The following is a 26,527-nucleotide window of genomic DNA, read 5'->3' on the forward strand; positions in this document are numbered from 1 at the left end:
AGTCTCCCTTTGTTCATTTGGATTCCCCTTACCTCGTCCACTAGTTTCCTCCCACTGTCCAAAAACATTGCCTTCTGCCGGTTCAATAATCCTTTTCATTTTCTGCTATAAATTTGTGTATCTGAATTTTTTATCCTTTGAAATACAAATATTGTCTCTCTTCTATAGCTAGAAGCAAGGCAAGGCACTTCATAATCTGGCATTTTCACCAGGAAAATTGCCAACTTTAAACAAATTCCCCTCATTTACTGTTCCCAAGACATGCTGCCTATAGTTTGCGGCTCCTGAAGATTCTGCTTTGGGAAAGATAGCACTTTGAACGTCATGCGGCATTGTATTTTGGCACAGTGTCGGCTAATCTTCCTTAAGAGACTTGCAGTCATTAATATTTCTAGAACACAGTGGATAATATTATATTCCACCTCAACGAGGATTCAGTCTACAGATACGGGAGATGTTTATGTAGCCTGACCAACCCAGCTGCCAGCAGAGATTTTATCTTACCTAAAAATTCAAAATTCTAAAATTATATTCGGTTTGAAGCACGGAGGCCAGAAGGCCTCTGGATATTGGACCTTTGTAGCAAACCCTCCCACACACAAGAAAACGAATACAAATCAAATACAAGTTACTTTATTACAATGTATTCAGTTTTGAACTGTTTTTTATGTTTTTTTTTTTTTTTATATATATATATATAAAATTAGCATTTTTAGTAAATACAGTGCCTTGCGAAAGTATTCGGCTCCATTGAACTTTTCGACCTTTTGCCACATTTCAGGCTTCAAACATAAAGATATAAAACTGTAATTTTTTGTGAAGAATCAACAAAAAGTGGGACACAATCATGATGTGGAACTAAATTTATAGGATTGGGCGTGCAAAATTTTTCAGCCCCCTTAAGTTAATACTTTGTAGCGCCACCTTTTGCTGCGATTACAGCTGTAAGTCGCTTGGGGTATGTCTCTATCAGTTTTGCACATCGAGAGACTGAAATTTTTGCCCATTCCTCCTTGCAAAACAGCTCGAGCTCAGTGAGGTTGGATGGAGAGCATTTGTGAACAGCAGTTTTCAGTTCTTTCCACAGATTCTCGATTGGATTCAGGTCTGGACTTTGACTTGGCCATTCTAACACCTGGATATATTTATTTGTGAACCATTCCATTGTAGATTTTGCTTTATGTTTTGGATCATTGTCTTGTTGGAAGACAAATCTCCGTCCCAGTCTCAGGTCTTTTGCAGACTCCATCAGGTTTTCTTCCAGAATGGTCCTGTATTTGGCTCCATCCATCTTCCCATCAATTTTAACCATCTTCCCTGTCCCTGCTGAAGAAAAGCAGGCCCAAACCATAATGCTGCCACCACCATGTGTGACAGTTGGGATGGTGTGTTCAGGGTGATGAGCTGTGTGGCTTTTACACCAAACATAACGTTTTGCATTGTTGCCAAAAAGTTTGATTTTGGTTTCATCTGAGCAGAGCCCCTTCTTCCACATGTTTGGTGTCTCCCAGGTGGCTTGTGGCAAACTTTAAACAACACTTTTTATGGATATCTTTAAGAAATGGCTTTCTTCTTGCCACTCTTCCATAAAGGACAGATTTGTGCAGTATACGACTGATTGTTGTCCTATGGACAGAGTCTCCCACCTCAGCTGTAGATCTCTGCAGTTCATCCAGAGTGATCATGGGCCTCTTGGCTGCATCTCTGATCAGTCTTCTCCTTGTATGAGCTGAAAGTTTAGAGGGACGGCCAGGTCTTCGTAGATTTCAGTGGTCTGATACTCCTTCCATTTCAATATTATCGCTTGCACAGTGCTCCTTGGGATGTTTAAAGCTTGGGAAATTTTGTATCCAAATCCGGCCTTAAACTTCTCCACAACAGTATCTCGGACCTGCCTGGTGTGTTCCTTGTTCTTCATGATGCTCTCTGCGCTTTAAACGGACCTCTGAGACTATCACAGTGCAGGTGCATTTATACGGAGACTTGATTACACACAGGTGGATTCTATTTATCATCATTAGTCATTTAGGTCAACATTGGATCATTCAGAGATCCTCACTGAACTTCTGGAGAGAGTTTGCTGCACTGAAAGTAAAGGGGCTGAATAATTTTGCACGCCCAATTTTTCAGTTTTTTATTTGTTAACAAAGTTTGAAATATCCAATAAATTTTGTTCCACTTCATGATTGTTGTTGATTCTTCACAAAAAAATTACAGTTTTATATCTTTATGTTTGAAACCTGAAATGTGGCAAAAGGTTGCAAAGTTCAAGGGGGCCAAATACTTTCGCAAAGCACTGTATTTTCAGATGAAACAGATGAATCTAAATCGCAGCATTCTCTGAATTCTAAATTAGAGAAGATCTAAATCTACCCCCACCCAAGGTCACTGATGGAAGCAGATGATGTTTTTTTGGGGGGGCTACACATATCCGTTAATGTACAAACCCGAGAGATGGTTGTGGGTGAAAATCCCTGGAGGTCAGCAGTTTTTGAAATGAATGGCTGATTCTATTGTCCAATTTTGGGGAGTCTGCGTGGATTGTAGCCTCAGTTTCCTGTTCTTAGCTGACAGGAGTGGCACCCAGTGTGGTCTTCTGCTGCCATAGCCCATCTGCTTCAAGGTTGGATGTGTGGTGCATTCAGAGATGGTATTCTGTATACCTTGGATGTAACGTGTGCTCTGCCCATTCTCCTTTGACATCAGCAAGGCATTTTCTTCCACACATCTGCCACTCACTGGATATTTTCTCTTTTTCCCACTATTCTTTGTAAATCCAGAGATGGTTGTGCGTGAAAATCCCAGGAGATCAGCAGTTTTTGAAATACACATACCAGCCTGTCTGGCATCGACAACCATGCCACGTCCAAAGTCACTTCAATCCCCTTTCTTCCCCATTCTGATGCTCGGATTGAACTTCAGCAAATCATCTTCACCATTTCTAGATGCCTAAATGCATTGAGTTGCTGCCATGTAATTGGCTGATTAGCAATTTGTGCTATCAAGCAATTAAACAGGTGTACCTAATAAAGTGGCCGGTGTGTATATATACAGTAGGGATCGACTGACATCGGTTTTTCGTTGCCTATACTGATATTTTGTGGTGGGTGGCCTAGCTGGCTGGCACCCTGTGTTGGGTGGCCTAGCTGGCTGGCACCCTGTGTTGGTTGGCTGGCTGGCTGGCACCCTGTGTTGGGTGGCTGGCTGGCACCCTGTGGTGGGTGGCTGGCTGGCACCCTGTGTTGGGTGGCTGGCTGGCACCCTGTGGTGGGTGGCTGCCTGCATGGCACCCTGTGGCGGGTGGCTGCCTGCCTGGCACCCTGTGGCGGGTGGCTGCCTGCCTGGCACCCTGTGGCGGGTGGCTGCCTGCCTGGCACCCTGTGGCGGGTGGCTGCCTGCCTGGCACCCTATGGTGGGTGGCTGGCTGGCACCCTGTGTTGGGTGGCTGGCTGGCACCCTGTGGTGGGTGGCTGGCTGGCACCCTGTGTTGGGTGGCTGGCTGGCACCCTGTGGTGGATGGCTGGCTGGCTGGCACCCTGTGTTGGGTGGCTGGCTGGCTCCCTGTGGTGGGTGGCTGCCTGGCTGGCACCCTGTGGTGCGTGGCTCCCTGGCTGGCACCCTGTGGTGGGTGGCTGGCTGGTACAGGCCTGTGGGTGTGTGGGTGGCTGGCTGGCTGGCACCGGACAGCTGTGGGTGTATGTATGGCGGCTGTGTTAAACACACTGTGTGCACTGTATATTGCACTGTACACTCATTGTCCCGAGACTCCCCGACTCCAGACAAGGATGAGGGAGGCGGCCTAAGAAGGCAGAAGCTGTCGCAGTGCGCGGAGGTGCGTGGCGCAACATATGCAATGACGTCACGGCAATATCGGTAACCTCCGGCCCTCGATATATCAGCCTTGCCGATAATCAGTCGATCCCTAATATACAGTGCTCAGCATAAATGAGTAGTATTAACACCCTAACAAAAAAAAATAAAAAATAATTAAACCTAACCTTAACTCTAACCCCTTACCCTAACAAAAAAAAAAAAAAAATAATAATAATAATGAATGAATAATTAAAAAAAAAAAGAAATAGAAGCTAATGGAAATGCTAAAAAATGCTGAAAAACCTAGCAACAAATGCTGCGATCGATGATAGTTTTCTCTATTGGCTAATAAAAAAAAAAAAGCTGCAAAACGTTGTATAAAAATGCGCATATCGCACATGAAAACGCTCCAAAATCGCACATGAAAACGCAGTGAAAATGCTCAGGTGTGAATGAAGCCTTAGGGTGAAGGTCCGCTTTAAATTATATGATCGCTGACATGGAGCCAGAAGGTAGCCAATAAAGACAGACATCTCAACTGGTATGCTGGTACCAGATTAGTAGGCAGCACAGTGGATTAGTGTTTAGCACTTTATGCCTTGCAGCACTGGGATCACTGGTTCAAATCTTGGTGATGACAATACCTGCATGGAGTTTGCCTATTCTTTCTGTGGTTGGGTGGGTTACTTCCCATACTCCAAAGACGTGTTGGTAGGTTAACTGGCTTCAGCCCAGATTGGCCCTAGTCGGTATGTGAGATTGGAACCCCGGATTGTAGGCTCTCAGAGGGCATGTAGTAATATGAATGTATATTTCTATTGTGACAAGTTTATGTTATGCACATGAGTACAAATAAAACCAGAATTGATTTTGGACATAAAACTTGAATGTTTTTCTTCTCTTTAGGACCCGAAGTCTCCATGAAGTGGTGGCTTTCTGTAGGGTCTTATGTAGGTTATTGAAACACAAGTCTGCTTAAACAACAAAACTAATATTTCTGATTTGTGTCTTCAGGTTTATTTCAAGCGGGACGGGGAATTGATAGAAGTCATCCCCATGCTGGAGCCGCCACCTGCCGCTGCTGGACTGATGAATAGCCAGGGCTCCCGAAACCTCCTAAACCGCGACACGGATGATACTAAAATGCAAAAATCACTTTTACTTTTGGACACGGAGGAACGAGCACCGAGTTCTTTTACAGAGATGCCATTCCGCGGACGCACCTCTGACCAAGGGCCCATATCCAGCCCAGTGACCGAGGCTATTCCAGAGACAGTAGTCAGCCTGGAGTTCCCACGTTGGGTCCATAGTACAGACCCTACTTATTTCTTCCATCAAATGCATCTTCCAATGAGCGATGGGACAGTGGAGGTCCGAGCTATGCTCACTTGGACCCTAAACCCACAAGTAGACAATGAAGCGCTCTTCAGCTGTGAGGTCAAGCACCCGGCACTGACCATGCCCATGCAGTCCGAGGTCACATTAGGTAAGTGGCACCGGATGTTTTCTTTGTTTGTCAGCAAATGTCTCCATGGTTTGTCGAATATTCTGAATAAGTTCCAAGTGTTAATACTGTAAATGCACAAATTAGCTTTATTGTATCTTGTGTGCGATTTCTTCAGCCATAATATGCAACCATTACAAAGCCAAGCTATAGATTCTTCTTTTCTCCACCTTTCTTATAAGGTTGGTAGGTGGTAATGGAAAATGTGTGCTGCTCATGCTACAAGGGAAAGCAATCCTGTGTCCACCACTGTGAGTGCAGGCCATGGAACTGTGTCCACCACTGTGAGTGCACGCCATGGAACTGTGTCCACCACTGTGAGTGCAGGCCATGGAACTGTGTCCACCACTGTGAGTGCACGCCATGGAACTGTGTCCACCACTGTGAGTGCAGGCCATGGAACTGTGTCCACCACTGTGAGTGCAGGCCATGGAACTGTGTCCACCACTGTGAGTGCACGTCATGGAACTGTGTCCACCACTGTGAGTGCAGGCCATGGAACTGTGTGCACCACTGTGAGTGCACGCCATGGAACTGTATCCACCACTGTGAGTGCAGGCCATGGAACTGTGTCCACCACTGTGAGTTCAGGCCATGGAACTGTGTCCACCACTGTGAGTTCAGGCCATGGAACTGTGTCCACCACTGTGAGTGCAGGCCATGGAAGGACCTTGTGTCGGCTCCAAACAACTGTTGAGCAAAGGGTGAAGCCGAACATTAATGCAGACTACTAGTATTGGAATGAATAGCAGTCTCAGCCTTGGCTCCCGCCAGGCAGTGGTGTATTTTGGTTTTGTGCTGCCCTAGGCAAGACTAAAATTGGGCGCCCCCCCTCCTATGTAAATTTTACCCACTCCTTTTTTAACGGATGTGACATCCTCCAAAATTGAAGGACTACAAGTCCCAGCATGAACACCTGAGAGCTCACGAGAGGGGGTGGGAGAGAGAGGGTGGGTTGAGAGAGAGAAGGGATGAAGGAGTGGGGAGATGAGAGAGTGGATGAGAGAGAGCGAGAGAGAGAGAGGGGGGGGTTAGAGAGGGGGAATGAGAGAGAGAGAGGGGGGATGAGAGAGGAGGGATGAGAGAAAGAGAGAGAGGGGGGATGAGAGAGAGGGGATGATAGAAAAATAGAGAGGGGGTGAGGGAGAGGAGGGGAGAAAGAAGGGGTGGGGGAGGGGAGGGGAGAGAAAGAAGGAGGGGGGGAGAGAAAGAAGGGGTGGGGGAGGGGTGAGAGAGGGGAGAGAGAGAGGGGGGTGAGAGAGGCGGCTCTAGCAACCAGTGGCCAATAGAGTCTCAGGTGGAGGGGGGTGACCTTTTTGCTGCCGCCCTAGGCCCGGGCCTTGTTGGCCTAGGCCAAAAATACAGCACTGCCGCCATGCCATGCCCCTAATGAGTTTCACTCCGCCCCTCAGTGCTTAATCATGAGGAGGCCTCTAAAACACTTCACTCTGCCCCTTTAGAGCCTAACCATGGCTAAGACTGCGAATACTGGTGGGTCTGCATTGGTAAGGTAGTGTTATACATCTCGGAGTGGGGATGGAACTTACCACTGTGGGGTCCAGAACATTTACGCTGCATGGGTGCCATAACCAGGGTGGTTAATGGAGCCAAGATGCTTGGTTATATTAGTGCAAACAACCAACAGGCCCACAATTAGGACCTGCCCACTTTTTCATTGCTATTGAAAGTCAATTCCAACAAGAAATGTTATATTTGATTGGTCAGTGTTTAATTATATATTGGGTTCCTCTACAGCAGTGGTCTCCAAATATGCGGGCCAGAAGCAGCCCTTTGTTTTCCCATATCCGGACCTTGTGGTACTATTCCTCCCACTAACACCAACAATGATGGCAAAACTGGCCTTTTGTATAGAAAGTTTGGATACCCCTGTTCTACAGTAGAGTTTTTTCTTGTAGGAATTTCTGTCTACACTTTCTCCCCAAAGCCAGGACAAAGTGTTACTGGACTTCCCAATGATCTATTTTCTACATTACAGATGATCTGGTGTAAAGTGATCACCATGTAATGGCTTCACCCTTTTGGGTAGAACTGTGAATTCTAGTGGAGTCCCCAAAAGATGGTTTATGATGTCACTGTTGGATTCAGCTTTGCCAGAAAACAATTATGAATGCTCAATATGAATGGTGCCATTATTTGCTTGATTACAGTAAAACTTTGAATTGCGAGCATAGCTAGTTCCGTAAACATGCTTGTAATCCAAAGCACTCGTAAATCAAAGCGAATTTCCCTATAAGAAATAATGGCAACTCAGATGATTCATTCCACAACCATTTAGTCATAAGTCCTTCAGTTTATAGTCCATTTAATAGCAATGTGGTAGGTTTTGTAACCATAAAATGTCCATCCACAAATGGCACCTCCACAAGGGGATTAGAAGCAAAATCCAGCAGACGCTACAGAGTATAAAAGAGAAGAGAGGCGCCTCTAAGTGTGGCAATATGGTTTAACATTTAGCAACTCACATGGTTTATGATAAAAGAAGCACATCTAAGTATGCCGGCATCTGGGGTAAAGCTGTCCACATAGACCGTCCTCCGCACTGCCGGCTTTCACGGCTGTCAGTCTGCAATTGTGATTGGGAGGACTACCCTGCAGTAGAGCGATCTTAAAGTGAGGCTCGAAGGGCTCGTGGAGCGCAGTGTGGAAGGCATGACGTTGAGGACGGTCCATGTCTACTCAGTTGTGACCAGTGGTGGCCCGCCCCCCCCCCATTCATGCGTCCGGCCACCTAATCTACATGCAGGGCGCCAGACGCATGGATTCCAATGGGTTTTTTTTTTTTTTTAAGTACGTGATTAGAGCCGGAGGCTCTAATAGGCTTCAACAAAGGTGGGCTTGGGGCGCAGAGTACTGCGCCCTGAGCTCACCCAGTTGTGTGACAATAGCGAATATGGTGTGCGGGCTGGAGCTGGTGTGGTCCGGGGGGGGTATGGTGTGGTCCATCTGCCGCCACCCCGCCCCCGGCCCGTGGAGCAACAGCCGCCACTGGTTCCGACATGACGCTACTTGTATATCAAGACATTGCTTGTTTATCAAGTCCAAATTTATTAAAAAAATGTTGCTTGTCTTGCAAAACACTCTCAAACCAAGGCACTCTCTTTCCAAGGTTTTACTGTACACTTAGTCAGTTCGCTGGCTCGTTGCAGAGAACTTTCAGAAAACAAATTCCAGGTAATGTGATTCTTCCATGGTGAACCTTTAAGTGAATTTCCCATCACCTGGGCTTTTCTCAGAGAAGGCCGTGTGATGCTCCGTGAAGTCGGAGTGAGGGAAACGCTCACTGGTCTGTTGCTGGAGAGACTTGCATTGATTTCCCAAGAAGTATCGCCTGAAGTCTGCCTGCTTATACCATCATTTCATTGCCATTATTGCAGGCAGGAAAACGTTGGGGAATCAGATAAATCATGCTGAATGTGAAACATAAAATGATTAGATTTCAAGAAATCAGACATTCAGGCTTATTCAATAAGGCATTACAAAGAGCAGCGAGGATGTGCAATGTGTATTAAACAACCTGTCTGTTACTGGCGTCAGTTAAACTTCTGAATATCTTCCATAGATACGTGTCTGCAGGGCTGCTGCTAGAAACCACGGTGCCCCATACAGACAACCTGACACGGGCACCACATACCCAATGATTCAGTTATGAATTAACAAAGTGGGTGATCGGTGTTGATCACTCGTGTTCATTCAGGAAAGGACGGGGCTTTGTAAATGTGACATATTTACCTAACCCTTCCCCCACTCTCAATCTTGAAGGATCGTATTTTGTGCTCGCAGGCTGCCAGCGGGAAGAAGAAGAGGGAAGCCAGCAGCACCGTGGGGTAGGGTGGGGGTTCTGGCCAGCAGGAGGCAACGTATAGTGTACAAAGAATTGTAGCACTACCCCCTAGGGGAGCTGCTGAGATTGGGTTACCCATAGCAACAGTCTGTAGAAACTTGTCAATTTAACACTTGGCTCAGACAATGAACAGTCCAGGGGATTTGGTTCTTTCTATTTTTATTGGAACTTGGACAGGAGAACGTACGAGTGGGATACTCCAACTTAAGCCTCGTACACGCGCAACAAATTTCCGCCGACCGGTCGTCCGTCTTTTGTCCAGAGTTGTATTTTGTTGGTTGGAATGTGCTCTAGACTGCACACGAATTTTCCCGCACGACAGAATTCTACTTCAGAAGTGATGTCATGTGTTGGTTTGCTTTCTTTGTGTTCTTTCTTCTCTGAGCATGCCTAGTCTTGCTCATAAGATTTTCCCCCATCGAAATCTGTACTAATGAGACGAAAATCGGACGTGTTTTGACGGTCGACAAAAATTATATAGCCTGCACACCAGGATTTTTTCGGCCGAAAAGTCGGAGTCGGTTGTCGGAAGCACCATACTAACAAGCCGAAAATCGGCAGATCGGTCGTCGGACAAAATTTCCCAGCCGAATTTCTACTCGTGTGTACGGGGCTTTAGAACTATTCACAATGTAGGGGACATCTATCTGTAGAATGCATGACTAGGGTAGATCAGAGGTCACCAATTAGCAATGACCCATGGCCTGACTCCAAAGCATTGACTCCCACTTACCAATAAAACACGCTACTTCAAGTGAGATTAAAATGACTGTAAAGCCTTTTATTATAAACAACATACAATAAAATAACGAAAACATAACATTACAGGTCAACTTGGCTTGGAAGTCCTTGAAGGTACCATATTACTGAAACATTGTGTCTGTGGCACCCACTAGCTAAGATATGCCCCCCAGCCGCAAGACTCCGCCTCGGGGGCAATCCCTGCTGACCTCAGACACACTACAGGTCTACAATGACCTGGTCACTCTTATTGGACCACCAACTAAGAGGGCACCATACAAATGATGGTTCCCCACCTTTTTCCCAAAACACCAGATATTCCACCCTTTCAAGGACCCCAAACCGCCATATTTCCGCTACAAAACTACTACCTACCTGAAGTAACCAAACAAAAAAAGGGAGGGAGGGCATTCATCTGATGGCTTCAATTCTCCAACTGATTCTGTCACACCCCTTCCTGCAAACTGTGCTCCTACTCTCCTCCCCTTCACCCTGTCTCTACAGCCAATCCGGTGAGCACTATACCTTTGCCACTTATTACACAATTAGCCCCACACTGTAAGGTTCCCCTTCCACCCTTTCATGTCTGCCCTACGCTTATCCATTTCATTCCTTGCTCCGGGCCTGCCTGGAAGGTCGCTGCTTCACTCTGCCACTGAAGTGAAGATAGTAAATGTGATCCTGTTGTGTTAAACCTTCAGGGTCCTTACTTGGCACCCCCTTTCTCACTTGCTGTTTGTGCAAGCTCCTGCCCACTGACTCTCACTGGAGTGGTCCCCTTCCTGGACAGACCCCCAGCAAGCTCTCTGGTACTCATGGACACTGTTTTTCCTCAGGTTGCTCTGCCACTTGCTCCACTGGACCTCCTGGATCAGCACCACACTTCTGGTCTACAAGGCCAACCGCCCGTGACCACCTTCCTCAGCAGCAGGAGGAGAGACAGCCGTTACTTTACTCCTGGGACCTGGCTTCCCGCCCAAAGACACCCTGTCACATGTGCCCTTGGCTTATATAACGTATCCCCAAGATGCATTACTTCCTGTGCCAACTCTCTGGGACAGTCACAAAGCCTGTGTGTCACTGGCTGGGTTTCCTCCACTGTCCAACAGGCTCCCCTATTGGACACAGTGGGACACTCCCTCAGACCAAGTGAATCACACATGGACACAGGTAACAAGCAGAACTATTGATCAGGCTACCTTGATAAGCGGATGGAGCAAACTATAGTTTACCTTTTAGCACCTACCTGGGAGGGTGCTACAGAAGGTAATCATCGTGGCAGAGGCATTACTAGAACTGATCCTTTGTATGGCTTCCTCTGCTACAACTGAAAGCCAACAGGAGGGAGAGAAGAAGCCAGATTTCAGCTGCTGCAGAGAGAGCCATACAGGGGAATGGTTCCGGTAATTGCCCCCCCTGCCCCAGCGATCACTCTTCCTGCCCACATCTGATTCCCCCTGATGCCTGGGCCCCATACAGGAGGACTGGTGGTATTCCCTTATCTACGGCCCTGCCTGTATGTGACTTGATGGACTGCCCAGGTCACCATCCTGTGGCAGGAATACAAAGCTAAATGTATTTCCCCATTTCATTCTTTTAGAGAACACTTAAGATAAATTCAAGCAGCTGCTTCCTCACTCTTCCAGCTGAGACTGACATCCGGCAATGGGAGAGCAGAAGGCGATAGTGAATGAAGACAGATAGGCTTCACGTAGACTACCTTCCAGCCATGCCATTAACCAAGCCTTAAGCATAGGGGTGGGCAAACGGTTCAGCCTGAACTTGAGTTCAGGCTTAACATTTACCTTGTTCGGCTGTTTGCCGAACGCCTGAATTTGCAGGGTGTTCACCCCGACAACCAATAGGTTGTGCAACCTGTGGGAAGCATAGGGTCACCAGCAGGTGAGCCAGGTCCTTACACATAGTTACATTGGTCCAATCTGGACCAATGTAACTTAGTAAAGATATATATTAGAGATCGACCGATTATTGGCAAAGCCAATATATCAAGGGCCGATCTGCACTTTCCCCGATATATTGGAATCAGCCACCAAGGTGACCGATTTTGCCGATATTTCGGGAAAGTGCTGTACCGGAGTGATGCCTGCAGCTAGAGGCCTCACCCCGGTACCGGCATCCATAGCCGACGGTCGGCTGTCATGTAATGACAACCGATGCGGCTGAGAAGCCGCTCGGCTGTCATTACAAGGAGTGGGAGGGGACGTCCCCCCCCCCGTCCCGCCGCCTTCCGCAGCTCGCCCGGGTCTCCCGTCCCACCGGGAGACCCCGGCAACCATCCTGCATGGCCTTCGAAGAGAAGACCCGATCAAAGTCGCATTTGGCTCTGATCGGGTCTCCATGTAAAAACCCGGAAGTGATGTCATGAGATCACTTCCTGGTACTCGGCGCCAAATTCAAAAAAAATGACAGCATTCAAAACGCCAAGTTCAGCTGTTTAAGTGCAGAGGAGGGGTTTGGGGTCTTTTAGACCCCCAGATCCCTCCACAAGAGTACCATTAAAAAAAAAATATATATTTATTTATTTTTTTTTTATTTATTTTTTTTTTTTTACAGGTACTCTTGTGGAGGGATCCCAAACCCCTCCTCTGCACCTAAAGGCATTCAAAACGCCAAGTTTGGCTGTTTAATGTACGAAAATATCGGCCGATACCGATATGCGATTACCAAAATATCGGTATCTGCAATAAAAAAAAAGATATCGGTCGATCACTAATATCTATACATGCAATTTTTCTTAAAATAAATTCTCCCTAACTTCCTGTTTTGCTGATATTTTACCAGACAGGAAGTCGGGGTAACCCAATGTGGGTAATGCTTTTCTTTAGTAGAGCAGGGGGAGGCTGGGACCCCTGTCAAAATTGCAATGCTTGCTCTGAGAGGTTTCCCCTCACTTCCTGTCTGGCAATTTCATTGTCAGCAGGACAGGAAAGTAGCAATAAAAAGCAGACAGGGGCTCTACTGCTCCCCTCCTCATCCCAAAAAAAAATCGTAGGGGAACTATACTAAAAATTGCACAGGGTGACATATAATCTAAAGTCGGGGCAGGATCCTTCACTATGCAATTCACTGAGGTCTGAAATGCCTTATTGAATAATTCTAATAATGTATAACTAGAAAGATGAATAAATCTACAGTGTTCTCCATTACCTTATGAAAATTCTCTGACCTTGAATGGATAATCTAATGTGGATCCTGAATTGCACTGACTGCCGTGTTCCCTTAATGCTGCATAAACTGTAATGCATTATAATGGTGTTACCTGGAGCCAGCAGAAAATGACAATTACTTATTGCTTTGTTATCAAATGGAAAGTGAATCTATACCTGTTAGCATGAAAATGATTGTTGCAGTAATTCCATCACTTAATGTGTGTCGGGGGGCCGGGACAGGCTGAGCGAACTGACAATGAGTCAGGGAATCGCAGGATAACCTTTGTAAGTCTGGTATTTAAATGACAAGATAGCTCTGAACTCCCAATTAGTCAAACATGGATGAGACGTGTCCACGGCCCACTTCGGGTTTGTTACCGACAGAGACGACTCACATTTCATTGTGCGGATCGGAATATTGCTTGTAATCAGGGTGATCTATAGGAGTTGTATTGTGTCCATTTCTCACGCTGATATTTCTAGCTATTTTAAAGCACATCGGTTACATGTTTAGAGTGAGATTAGTATTGTAAAGCCAACTGAGGTAATACACAAAGCGTTCCTGCAGCAGGTAATAATCCAAAATTCGTGATTGACCAGAAATCTGTATAGATAGAGTTTTGAGTCTCTCAAAACTGCATGTGGTTATTTAGAACGGCTGCACCTCGTCTGAATTTAGTATTAAATAGTAACATAAAAAACGAAACTAGTGAGGGGTATGGACAACAGCCACTATGAAGAAAGGGGATGGGGGACATCCTCCATGAGGAAAGAGGACAAGAGGGACGTCCACAATGCTGAAAGAGTGCATGGGGAATGTCCACCGAGAGGAAATAGGGCATGGTGGATGACCACTATGAGGAAGGAGAGCATAGAGAGTATCTACTATGAGGAAAGAGGCCATGGGGGACATGCACTATAGGGAAAGAGGGCATGGAGAACATCCATCATAAGAAAAGAGGGCATGGAGAACATCCATCATAAGAAAAGAGGGCATTGAGAACATCCATCAAAAGAAAAGAGGGCATGGAGAACATCCACCATAAAAAAAGAGGGCATGGAGAACATCCACCCTGGAGAAAGAGGGCATGGGGGACGTTCACCATGAGGAAAGCGAGCTTGAGGGAGATCCACCATGATGAAAGAGGACAAGGGGGACGTTCACCCTGCTCAAAGAGTGCATGGGGAATGTCCACCGTGAGGAAATAGGACAAGGTGGATGTCCACTATGATGGAGAACATCCACCATAAGGAAAGATGGCATGGAGAACATTCTCCATGAAGAAAGAGGGAATGGAGAACATTCTCCATGTGGAAAGAGGGCATGGGGGACGTTCACCATGTGGAAAGAGGGCATGGGGGACGTTCACCATGTGGAAAGAGGGCATGGGGCATGTTCACCATGAGGAAAGCGAGCTTGAGAGAAATCCACCATGATTAAAGAGGACAAGGGGGACATTCACCATGCTGAAAGAGTGCATGGGGAATGTCCACCGTGAGGAAATAGGACAAGGTGGATGTCCACTATGATGGAGAGCATAGAGAATATCTACTATGAGGAAAGAGGCCACGGGGAAAGAGAGCATGTAGAACATCCACCATAAGGAAAGAGGGCATGGAGAACATTCTCCATAAATAAAGAGGGCATGGGGGACGTTCACGATGTGGAAAGAGGGCATGGGGGACGTTCACCATGTGGAAAGAGGGCATGGGGGACATTCACCATGAGAAACGAGAGCTTGAGGGACATCTGCCATGATAAAAGAGGACAAGGGGGACGTCCACCATGCTAAAAGAGTGCATGGGGGATGTCCATAGAGAGGAAATGGGGCATGGTGGATGCCCACTAAGAGGAAGAAGAGCATAGAGGGTCTCTACGATGAGAAATGAGTCCATGGGGGACATCCACTATGGGGTAAGAGGGCATGGAGAACATCCACCATAAGGAAAGAGGGAATGGAGAACATCCACCATAAGGAAAGAGGGCATGGAGAAATAGGGCATGGGGGACATTCACCATGTGGAAAGAGGGTATGGGGGATGTCCACTATGAGAAAGGAAGGCATGGAAGACATCCACCATGAGGAAGGAGAGCTTGGAGGACATCCACTATGATGAAAGAGGACAAGGGAGGCATCCACCATGAGGAAAGAGGGCATGGGGATGTCCAATATGAGGAAAGAGGCCATTGAGGGTATCTACTATGAGGAAAGAGGCCATATGGCAGACATCCACCATGAGGAGATATGGCATGGTGGATGTCCACTATGAGGAAAGAGGCCATTGAGGGTATCTACTATGAGGAAAGAGGCCATATGGCGGACATCCACCATGAGGAGATATGGCATGGTGGATGTCCACTATGAGGAAAGAGGCCATTGAGGGTATCTACTGTGAGGGAAGAGACCATGGAGGACATCCACGATGAGGGATATGGTCTCCTTTGAGCAGTATTCAAAAATGTATGCAGTCCTTTTTTATTGTATGTTCTGGTATCCTATTGAGGCGTGTAATGTATGGGATAAAGCTTGGCTTTTTAAATGTTCCATTTTACTTTTAACTCTGCAAGAAGACGATAAATTGTCAAAAAGGGTTAACAGCTTGCAAACCTTCAGTAAAGAATATGTTGGTTGTGTAGACAACCATGACCTGTGCTTGGCATTGGCGTGCAACTTTCCCATGTTGTGTGGTGGTGACACGTATGATACGGGATTGATGTCCCTTCTCGTCACAGCTGGCAGTAGACAGTCATGTCAAGTCAGATAATTCGCTTCTCCTGATCACACCACTTTTCCTCAGACAGGGGTTGTCACATCGGCTGTTATTCACTCACTGCACATCCAACTGCCATATTCTGTATCTGTGTGTTCCTTGTATATAGATGAGCCAAACGTGTGATGTCTCTTTCTATATAGTAGCCTTGGTTCTCCCAATCCCCTATTGTTCACTGTATAGGTCGGGGTTTCTCAACCAGGGTTCCTCCTGAGGTTGCTGGGGGTTCCTTGAGCAATGGGCAATTTCTGCCTCTCAGATAAGTTCCCAGTGACCCCATTATTCCTTTTAGCTATCTGTAAGGGGGGTAATTCTTCCCAATGATGACAAGAGTAAGGAGCATTCTTCCCACTGACTGTCACACTGTGTCATGAGTTGTAGATTTTTAATTTTTAGCAGGGGTTCCCTGAGACCAGAAATTTATTTCAAGGGTTCCTCTGTGTTGAAAAGGTTGAGATAGGCTGGTATAGGTGATGGCACGGTGTCATGTCCACTGTTGTGGATGGGAGTTATCTTATTATCTCAGTATTTTATTCTCTATATAGTACAGTGAGAGTCTCAGTGTTGCTTCCATTCATTCTTATCCCAGCACAGTACTACTTTTATTTCAGATTCCAGTGTCGCTCTCAGGTTCTCTTGTCATGGGAAGAAGTATTGTCAGGGTCACCTCTTATTCTATGTATATACACTATATTGCCAAAAGTTTTGGGACACCTTCCTTAGTGTGCCTTGGGTGCTATTCCTCCCACTACTCCATCCACAACTAACACCAATGATGGGGCAACATTCCTCCAATTGACACCAATGATGGGGAACTATTCCTCCCACTGACACCAATGATGGGGAACTATTCCTCCCACTGACACCAATGATGGGACACTATTCCTCCCACTGACAACAATGGTGGGGCGCTATTCCTCCCACTGACGCCAATGATGGGGCACTATTCCTCCCACTGACACCAATGATGGGGAACTATTCCTCCCACTGACACCAATGATGGGACGCTATTCCTCCCACTGACAACAATGGTGGGGCGCTATTCCTCCCACTGACGCCAATGATGGGGCACTATTCCTCCCACTGACACCAATGATGGGACACTATTCCTCCCACTGACAACAATGGTGGGGCGCTATTCCTCCCACTGACAACAATGATGGGGCACTATTCCTCCCACTGACACCAATGATGGGACACTATTCCTCCCACTGACACCAATGATGGGGCAACATTCCTCCAATTGACACCAATGATGGGGCACTTTTCCTCCCACTGACACCAATGATGGGGCACTATTCCTCCCACTGACACCAATGATGGGGCACTATTCCTCCCACTGACACCAATGATGGGGTACTATTCCTCCCACTGACACCAATGATGGGGCACTATTCCTCCCACTGACACCAATGATGGGACACTATTCCTCCCACTGACACCAATGATGGGGCACTATTCCTCCCACTGACACCAATGATGGGGCAATATTCCTCCCACTGACACCAATGATGGGGCACTAGTCCTCCCACTCACACCAATGATGGGGCACTATTCCTTCCACTGACACCAATGATGGGGCACTATTCCTCCCACTCACACCAATGATGGGGCACTATTCCTTCCACTGACACCAATGATGGGGCACTATTCCTCCCACTACACCAATGATGGGGCACTATTCCTCCCACTCACATCACTGATGGGTCACTATTTCTCCCACTGACACCAATGATGGGGAGCTATTCCTGCCACTGACACCAATGATGGGGCACTATTCCTCCCACTGACACCAATAATGGGGCACTTTTCCTCCCACTGACACCAATAATGGGGCACTATTCCTCCCACTCACATCACTGATGGGTCACTATTTCTCCCACTGACACCAATGGTCGGGAACTACTCCATCCACAACTGACACCAATGATGGGGAGCTATTCCTCCCACTGACACCAAAGATGGGGCACTATTCCTCCCACTGACATCAATGATGGGGCACTATTCCTCTCACTGACACCAATGATGGAGCACTATTCCTCCCACTGATACCAATGATGGGGCACTATTCCCCCCCACTGACACCAATGATGGGGCACTATTCCCCCCCACTGACACCAATAATGGGGCACTATTCCTCCCACTGACATCAATGACGGGGCACTATTCCTCTCACTGACACCAACAATGGGGCACTATTCCTCCCACTGACATCAACGATGGGGCACTATTCCTCCCACTGACACCAATGATGGGGCACTATTCCTCCCACTGACACCAATGATGGGGCACTATTCCTCCCACTCACACCAATGATGGGGCACTATTCCTTCCACTGACACCAATGATGGGGCACTATTCCTCCCACTACACCAATGATGGGGCACTATTCCTCCCACTCACATCACTGATGGGTCACTATTTCTCCCACTGACACCAATGATGGGGAGCTATTCCTGCCACTGACACCAATGATGGGGCACTATTCCTCCCACTGACACCAATAATGGGGCACTTTTCCTCCCACTGACACCAATAATGGGGCACTATTCCTCCCACTCACATCACTGATGGGTCACTATTTCTCCCACTGACACCAATCGTCGGGAACTACTCCATCCACAACTGACACCAATGACGGGGAGCTATTCCTGCCACTGACACCAATGATAGGGCACTATTCCTCCCACTGACACCAAAGATGGGGCACTATTCCTCCCACTGACATCAATGATGGGGCACTATTCCTCTCACTGACACCAATGATGGAGCACTATTCCTCCCACTGATACCAATGATGGGGCACTATTGCCCCCACTGACACCAATGATGGGGCACTATTCCCCCCCACTGACACCAATATTGGGGCACTATTCCTCCCACTGACATCAATGACGGGGCACTATTCCTCCCACTGACACCAATGACGGGGCACTATTCCTCTCACTGACACCAACAATGGGGCACTATTCCTCCCACTGACATCAACGATGGGGCACTATTCCTCCCACTGACACCAATGATGGGGCACTATTCCTCCCACTGACCCCAACGATGGGGCGCTATTCCTCCCACTAACACCAACAATGGGGCGCTAATCCTCCCACTGACACCAACGATGGGGCGCTAATCCTCCCACTGACACCAATGATGGGGCGCTAATCCTCCCACTGACACCAATGATGGGGCGCTATTCCTCCCTCTGACACCAATGATGGGGCGCTATTCCTCCCAGTGACACCAATGATGGGGGCACTATTCCTCCCACTGACACCAATGATGGGTACTATTCTTCCCACTGATATCAACAGTGTGGCATGATTACTCACACTAAAACCAATGATAGGGCATTTTCTACTCCCACTGACCAAAGTCCAGGACCCCCTAAAGTCTAAAGGAATGTAAACGTTGCTTAGAACATTTGGAGATTCCTGCTGTAGGTTATTACACTTTGCTCTTCACCAATACGTGGTACTTGCTGCATTGCGTTTCTCCAATTCTCCCCGTATCTCTGGAGCTTTCTGTAATGACGAATCTGAAGTTTCAGTTCCAGAATTTCTAGAACTAATGCAACTATTTTGTGTTTTTGGAATGCCGCATAGACTGGCAGCGTTTTATCGGTTTGCATGCCCTGATGTGGTCTGCTCATAGACCAGAGCTTCCCACCAAATGGTCCTGCTGGACCGAAGCCTCTCCGCACTTCGCGGTGCTGAAACAAGGGCCACAGCCAATCCCCATGAGCGCTCCCCCCCCCCCCCCTGTACCCGGTGATGAGGATGGATGAGGCAATGATGCATTTTTACGTCGGTGGTGTTGGAGCCAGCGGTCTCTCTCTCCCCTCCCGAGCCGCTCTCGGTAGAATTATCCCCATTCTAATGAAGTTTGTATGCAGATCAGGCCGTTTGGTCTCATTCGTTTACAAACCATTAAGGTTAATGTGCTTCTTGTTTAAAGAAAGTGTTGAATTAATAGAGTGCGCCGAGGAGGGGAGCCGGGCCATTCCAAGCTCATTTCACCCAGTTCACTCTATGCGCAGTCTGGCTGCCTTGGAAAACATTGTGCTTGACATTTGCTGAGAGTGTCATCCTAGCAGAACTCTGCTGGAGGAACTGTACGCCGGAGCTGGCATCTCAATTCAGAGTCGCTCAATGATACATATGAGGGTCGGGCAAAAGTTCTCCAATGGATGGGAAAATGCAACACTTACTGGTAATCATATGTCTACATTGGAGGGTCAGGTGTGCTCCGCAATGACCTATGTCTACATTGGAGGGTCAGGTGTGCTCCACAATGACCTATGTCTACATTGAAGGGTCAGGTGTGCTCCACAATGACCTATGTCTACATTGGAGTGTCAGATGTGCTCCACAATGACCTATGTCTACATTGGAGGGTCAGGTGTGCTCCACAATGACCTATGTCTACATTGAAGGGTCAGGTGTGCTCCACAATGACCTATGTCTACATTGGAGTGTCAGGTGTGCTCCACAATGACCTATGTCTACATTGGAGGGTCAGGTGTGCTCCGCAATGACCTATGTCTACATTGGAGGGTCAGGTGTGCTCCGCAATGACCTATGTCTACATTGGAGGGTCAGGTGTGCTCCGCAATGACCTATGTCTACATTGGAGGGTCAGGTGTGCTCCGCAATGACCTATGTCTACATTGGAAGGTCAGGTGTGCTCCACAATGACCTATGTCTACATTGGAGGGTCAGGTGTGCTCCACAATGACCTATGTCTACATTGAAGGGTCAGGTGTGCTCCGCAATGACCTATGTCTACATTGGAGGGTCAGATGTGCTCCTCAATGACCTATGTCTACATTGGAGGGTCAGGTGTGCTCCACAATGACCTATGTCTACATTGAAGGGTCAGGTGTGCTCCGCAATGACCTATGTCTACATTGGAGGGTCAGGTGTGCTCCACAATGACCTATGTCTACATTGGAGGGTCAGGTGTGCTCCACAATGACCTATGTCTACATTGGAGGGTCAGGTGTGCTCCACAATGACCTAGGTCTACATTGGAGGGTCAGGTGTGCTCCACAATGACCTATGTCTACATTGGAGAGTTAGGTGTGCTCCACAATGACCTATGTCTACATTGAAGGGTCATTATTCCTCCCACTGATAATGATGGGGCACTATTCCTCCCACTGAAAACAATGATGGGGCACTATTCCTCCCACTGACACCAATGATGGATCACTATTCCTCCCACTGACACCAATGATGGAGCACTATTCCTTCCCCTAATACCAACAATCGGGCACTATTACCAATGATGGGGTTTGTCTACTCCCATTGATGCATGCCAGGGAATGTTCTACTCACACTATATAGTTCAGCCCCCTCAAGGTCTGAATGACAGTAAACTGGCCCTTTGTTTAGAAAGTTTTGAGACCCCTGATCCATACCTAATGTAAAGCCAAGCTGTTGACATCTTGTGAGGTCATACTGGTACCCAATACGACTGGTGAGGATGATATTTCCAGTCTGGTGATGATGGTTCAGGGGACATATTGGGCAATCCATACTGGGAGTCTCTAATGGCAAAAGGTTTATGAACACCCCCCCCCCCCCCCCCCACACACACACACACTTTTCCTGGAAGCCAATTGGCAATCTTCTTTCACTGATCTGAATACAGTAAACTGAAATCTGATAAGTTCTATTTATACTACTACTGATATATGTGTATATATATATATATATATATATATATATATATATATATGATTCTCTTTCCATGTACATGTGTTTTTAGCCTTCATGGCTGTGTGACCCAGAGCTGCAGCTTGCTTACTCTATAATGAGAGGGGTTGTAGTCATATTCAGGGTAATGAGTGGGTGGAAAAGCAGTAGACGGCTGAGTCTTCTTAAATAGCTCTATTTTCTGGCCAAACCCCAGATCCCAGCAGCTGCAGTCATACAAGTCAGTTCATGCATCATTGTACATGCAAACTGCACAGACTTAAGAGAACGTTCCACAGGATCTCTTTAGCTCCGGATGGTATGTATAAATATAGGCAAACTGCGTAGATCCGATGCCGTGAGGATGTGGGTAGAACTCTTCCAAAGTTCCTGTACTCAAGGCTTCTTGTTGCCCGTACATGTGGTGACGCACATCACTGAGATGGTATGGGGGCCTCTGTTCCCTCATATTCCTGCATCTCAGGACACTCTGACCTCATATTCTGTTTACTACATGCAAGTTAAGGTCAAGAACGAAAAGGGATTGTGCTAATCCTGCGGTCCACAGATAATGGGGTGCCTTGACGGGGCTCTGTGGCTTACGCATGTATTTGCAAATGTGTGCAACTAAACCCCTGTTTTTAACGCGTACTGTTGGACAGGTCAATTCGGTTGGTCGCAGATTGATCGGTAAGGAGAGCTTGGAAATCTTTTTGTCTTGTTATTGTGCTAATCCTGCTTCTGTAGCTAGAGCTCGGTCCAAGCAGTATAAACCCAATTCACAAAGGCTGAACCCCACAGAACCAAAACCCATAGGCCTTATTCACACCTGTGTGTGGCAGGTACATGGTGTAAAACTCCAGTAGCTCTTCTATTGGATTGTACTACACGGACCAGCCTTCCCTCCCCATGTACATCAATGAGCTTTCCCTCCCCATGTACATCAATGAGCCTCCCCTCCCCACCTCCATCAATGAGCCTCCCCTCCCCACCTCCATCAATGAGCTTTCCCTCCCCACCTCCATCAATGAGTTTTCCCTCCCCACCTCCATCAATGAGCTTTTTCTCCCCACCTCCATCAATGAGCCTTCACTTCCCACCTCCATCAATGAGCCTTCCTTCCCCAACCTCCATCAATGAGCCTTCCCTCTCCACCTCCATCAATGAGCTTTCCCTCTCCACCTCCATCAATGAGCCTTCCTTCCCCAACCTCCATCCATGAGCTTTCCCTCTCCACCTCCATCAATGAGCTTTCCCTCTCCACCTCCATCAATGAGCCTTCCCTCTCCACCTCCATCAATGAGCCTTCCTTCCCCAACCTCCATCAATGAGCCTTCCCTCTCCACCTCCATCAATGAGCCTTCCCTCTCCACCTCCATCAATGAGCCTTCCCTCCCCCACCTCCATCAATGAGCCTTCACTCCCCACCTCCATCAACGAGCCTCTCCTCTCCCCCTCCATCAATGAGCCTTCACGCCCCACCTCCATTAATGAGCTTTCCCTCTCCGCCTCCATCAATGAGCCTTCCCTCTCCACCTCCATCAATGAGCTTTCTCTCCCCACCTCCATCAATGAGCCTTCCCTCTCCACCTCTGTCAATGAGCCTTCCTTCCCCAACCTCCATCAATGAGCCTTCCCTCTCCACCTCCATCAATGATTCTAGGCTGCCCATGACCCTGTTTCCAGTTCTCCTTCCTTAGACCACTATTGGTCAGTCCTGACCATTGCAGACCAGGACATCACATAAGAGCTGCAGTTTTGGAATTGCTCTGACCCAGTCTATCCATTACAATTTGACTTTTGTCAAAGTCTCTCAAATCCTTCCATTTGGCCATTTTTTTCTGCTTTCAGCACTTCAGGGTCAACATGTTCACTTGCTGCTCAATATATCCCACCCACTTTCAGATGCCATTACATAGTTACATAGTTGGTGAGGTGGAAAAAAGACACCAGTCCATCCAGTTCAACCTATGATGAGTGTGTGTATGTGTTTATGTCAATAGTACATTGTATACCCCTGTATGTTGTGGTTGTTAAGGTGCCCATCTAATAGTTTTTTGAAACTATTGATGCTCCCCTCTGATAACACTGCTTGTGGAAGAGAATTCCACATCCTTACCGCTCTGACAGTATAGAACTCTTTACGCAGTTAAAGGTTAAACCGTTTTTCTTCAAATTTTAGCGAAAGTGCGTCCTTTTATATTACCTTTCGCTAAATAGTTTGTTCCCTATGCTAGGGTCACCAGTGCAGTATTTGAAAATTGATATCATATCCCCTCTCATTGTCTCTTCTCCAGAGAGAATAAGTTCAGTGCTTGTAGTCTTTCCTCATAGCTAAGTTCCTCCAGTCCCTTTATTATTTTTGTTGCCCTTCTCTGGACTCTCTCCAGTTCCAGCACATCCTTTCTGAGGACCGGTGGCCAGAACTGCACAGAATACTCCAGATGTGGCCAGACCAGAGTCTTGTAGAGTGGGTGAAATATCGTTTTATCTCTGGAGTGAATTCCCTTTTTTATACACGCCAGTATTCTGTTGGCTCTGCTTGCAGCAACTTGACATTGCATGCCATTGCTGAGCATGTCGTCTACTAGGACCTCCAGGTCCTTTGCCATCTTAGATTCCCCCAAAGGCTCTCCCCATTTTAGCGAGATAATCAATGTTATTCACTTTACCAGTTGGTGGTAAGAATGTTATGGCTGATCAGTGTATATACAATTATTTATTTGGATTTTTTAGTTTTGTCTTTTTTTACAGCCATTGGTTCCCAGTTTTTTTGCTGCAATTTTCCACATTGTAGCCCCCGCCAGCTATACCAGCAAGCATTTATGTCAAAGGGACAGTTTCTTGTGTGTTGTGACAAGTTATATTGCTATATCAAATCATTATCAGTAACTGAGTGTCATATCCACAAGAAATCGCACAAGAGTCTGCTCAATTATAGAAAAAGATACAGACAAGCAATATTTTTAGCACAAAGAGATGTACGGATGTACGTAAGATCCCTCCCCCCCCCCCCCCCCCAACAAAGACTTTCAATCTTCGGTTCCTGATTTTTCTATATAAATTGCTGTTTTATAGAAAGCTTTATCCAGTGACAGTATGTTTACTCTGAAGACGGACATTGTTCCCTACAATAAAACCGGTGGTGTAGAACTTTGCCGGCAATGTCGCATTAATCTCTCGGTGTATTGAAGTGCCTCCGAAACGTCTGGAGCTTTGAAATGACAGTTTTTTTTCCCTTCCTCACAAAGGAAGCTTCAGATTGGTTTGTCACCGACGCTGGAATTCGTATTCTCGTATTATCGCAGAGAAACGCCTCTAATTGCCTGAGTTAGGAGCCAACATCTTCCCGGACAGATAGTTAGGCCTCTCTACCTGCAGACAGCTTGACGCCAAAGCTCTCCCGCTGGCTTAAATGCACGCCGACGTTATTTGGGGCATTAAACTGTAAGTCCCGCTTTATGACACGCTGTCATTATCCCGCGGCTTAGAGGAAGCAACTGACACTTTTAGGAAGACCGATTTGAATAATGACAACGGCTCTCGCTTTGTCTTTTTTTTTTTCTTTGCCCTCTCGAAGCCGATTAGGAAGGCCGAGTCATCGAATCAGCTGGAGGTGAAACAAAGACATTTGCCGCCGGGAAGGTGAAACTTTGTACCCGTTTTACCCGCTGCCTTTTTCTATCAAACACAAATTATTCATAAGAACAGTTAAGAAGCTGAACACAGCAGTGTTTTGATTAAATATTTAAGCCTCCTCTTAGCAAAGAAGGGTCTGTTTAACAAAATGATGGCCCATGATTTGTGGAAGAAAAAAAAAAGAGAAGCAAAAGCTGTTGGCTCGGCAAAGACAAGTGGGGATAGAGGAGAGTGAAGAACTCCGGTGAAGGATATCAAGAGTGAAAGGAGAGGAGCACATCGGCTACGATTGATGACAGCAAGGAAATAATGGAGCTACTGTACATCTCGTCCTGTCATTATGGACAGCATGTTAGGTCTTCACCGATGACATATCACTCATCTTTTGTGGTTACCAGGGGACCACAAGGAAAAGAATAATGGGTCTTTGGCAACCAAACGTTTTCTGGCCATTGTGGAGCTATAAGGCTCAGATATTTTGGGCATTTTAGTTCCATCCAAGGTAGCAGCCCAAGCCCCCAAAAAGGGCTTCCTGTTAAGTTGGACAGAAAGGAGAGGAGCACATCGGCTACGATTGATGACAGCAAGGAAATAACAGAACTACTGTACATCTCGTCCTGTCATTGTGGACAGCATGAGGGGTGTTAGGTCTTCACCGATGACACATCACTCATCTTTTGTGGTTACCAGGGGACCATGAGGAAAGGAATAATGTGTCTTTGGCAACCAAAAGATTTCTGGCCATTGAGGAGCTATAAGGCTAAGATATTTTGGGCATTTTAGTTCCATCCAAGGTAGCAGCCCAAGCCCCCAAAAAGGGTTTCCTGCCACCTTCCTGTTAAGTTGGGCAGAAAGGAGAGGAGCACATCGGCTACGATTGATGACAGCAAGGAAATAACGGAGCTACTGTACATCTCGTCCTGTCATTATGGACAGCATGTTAGGTCTTCACCGATGACACATCACTCATCTTTTGTGGTTACCAGGGGACCATTAGGAAAAGAATAATGGGTTTTTGGCAACCAAAAGATTTCTGGCCATTGTGGAGCTATAAGGCTCATATATTTTGGGCATTTTAGTTACATCCAAGGTAGCAGCCCAAGCCCCCAAAAAGGGCTTCATATTAAGTTGGGCAGAAAGGAGAGGAGCACATCGGCTACAATTGATGACAGCAAGGAAATAACGGAGCTACTGTACATCTCGTCCTGTCATTGTGGACAGCATGATGGGTGTTAGGTCTTCACTGATGACACATCACTCATCTTTTGTAGTTAACGGGGGACCACAAGGAAAAGAATAATGGGTCTTTGGCAACAAAAGGTTTTCTGGC

At 46.9% G+C, this 26,527-nt stretch overlaps 1 protein-coding gene across 1 annotated transcript in view; it reads left to right on the top strand.

Moving 5' to 3' along the window:
• IGSF21 (immunoglobin superfamily member 21) overlaps nucleotides 1–26,527 on the top strand; it is a 392,526-nt gene that overhangs the window by 252,069 nt on the left and 113,930 nt on the right. The window contains exon 4 of the mRNA XM_082273487.1: nucleotides 4,828–5,299. Coding sequence (XP_082129613.1) covers nucleotides 4,828–5,299 — 472 coding nt within the window. The remainder of the gene's footprint in view (nucleotides 1–4,827; nucleotides 5,300–26,527) is intronic.

This window comes from Pelophylax lessonae (genome assembly GCF_965119305.1).
Source record: "Pelophylax lessonae genome assembly, chromosome: 12".
NCBI classification, from domain to species: domain Eukaryota; kingdom Metazoa; phylum Chordata; class Amphibia; order Anura; family Ranidae; genus Pelophylax; species Pelophylax lessonae.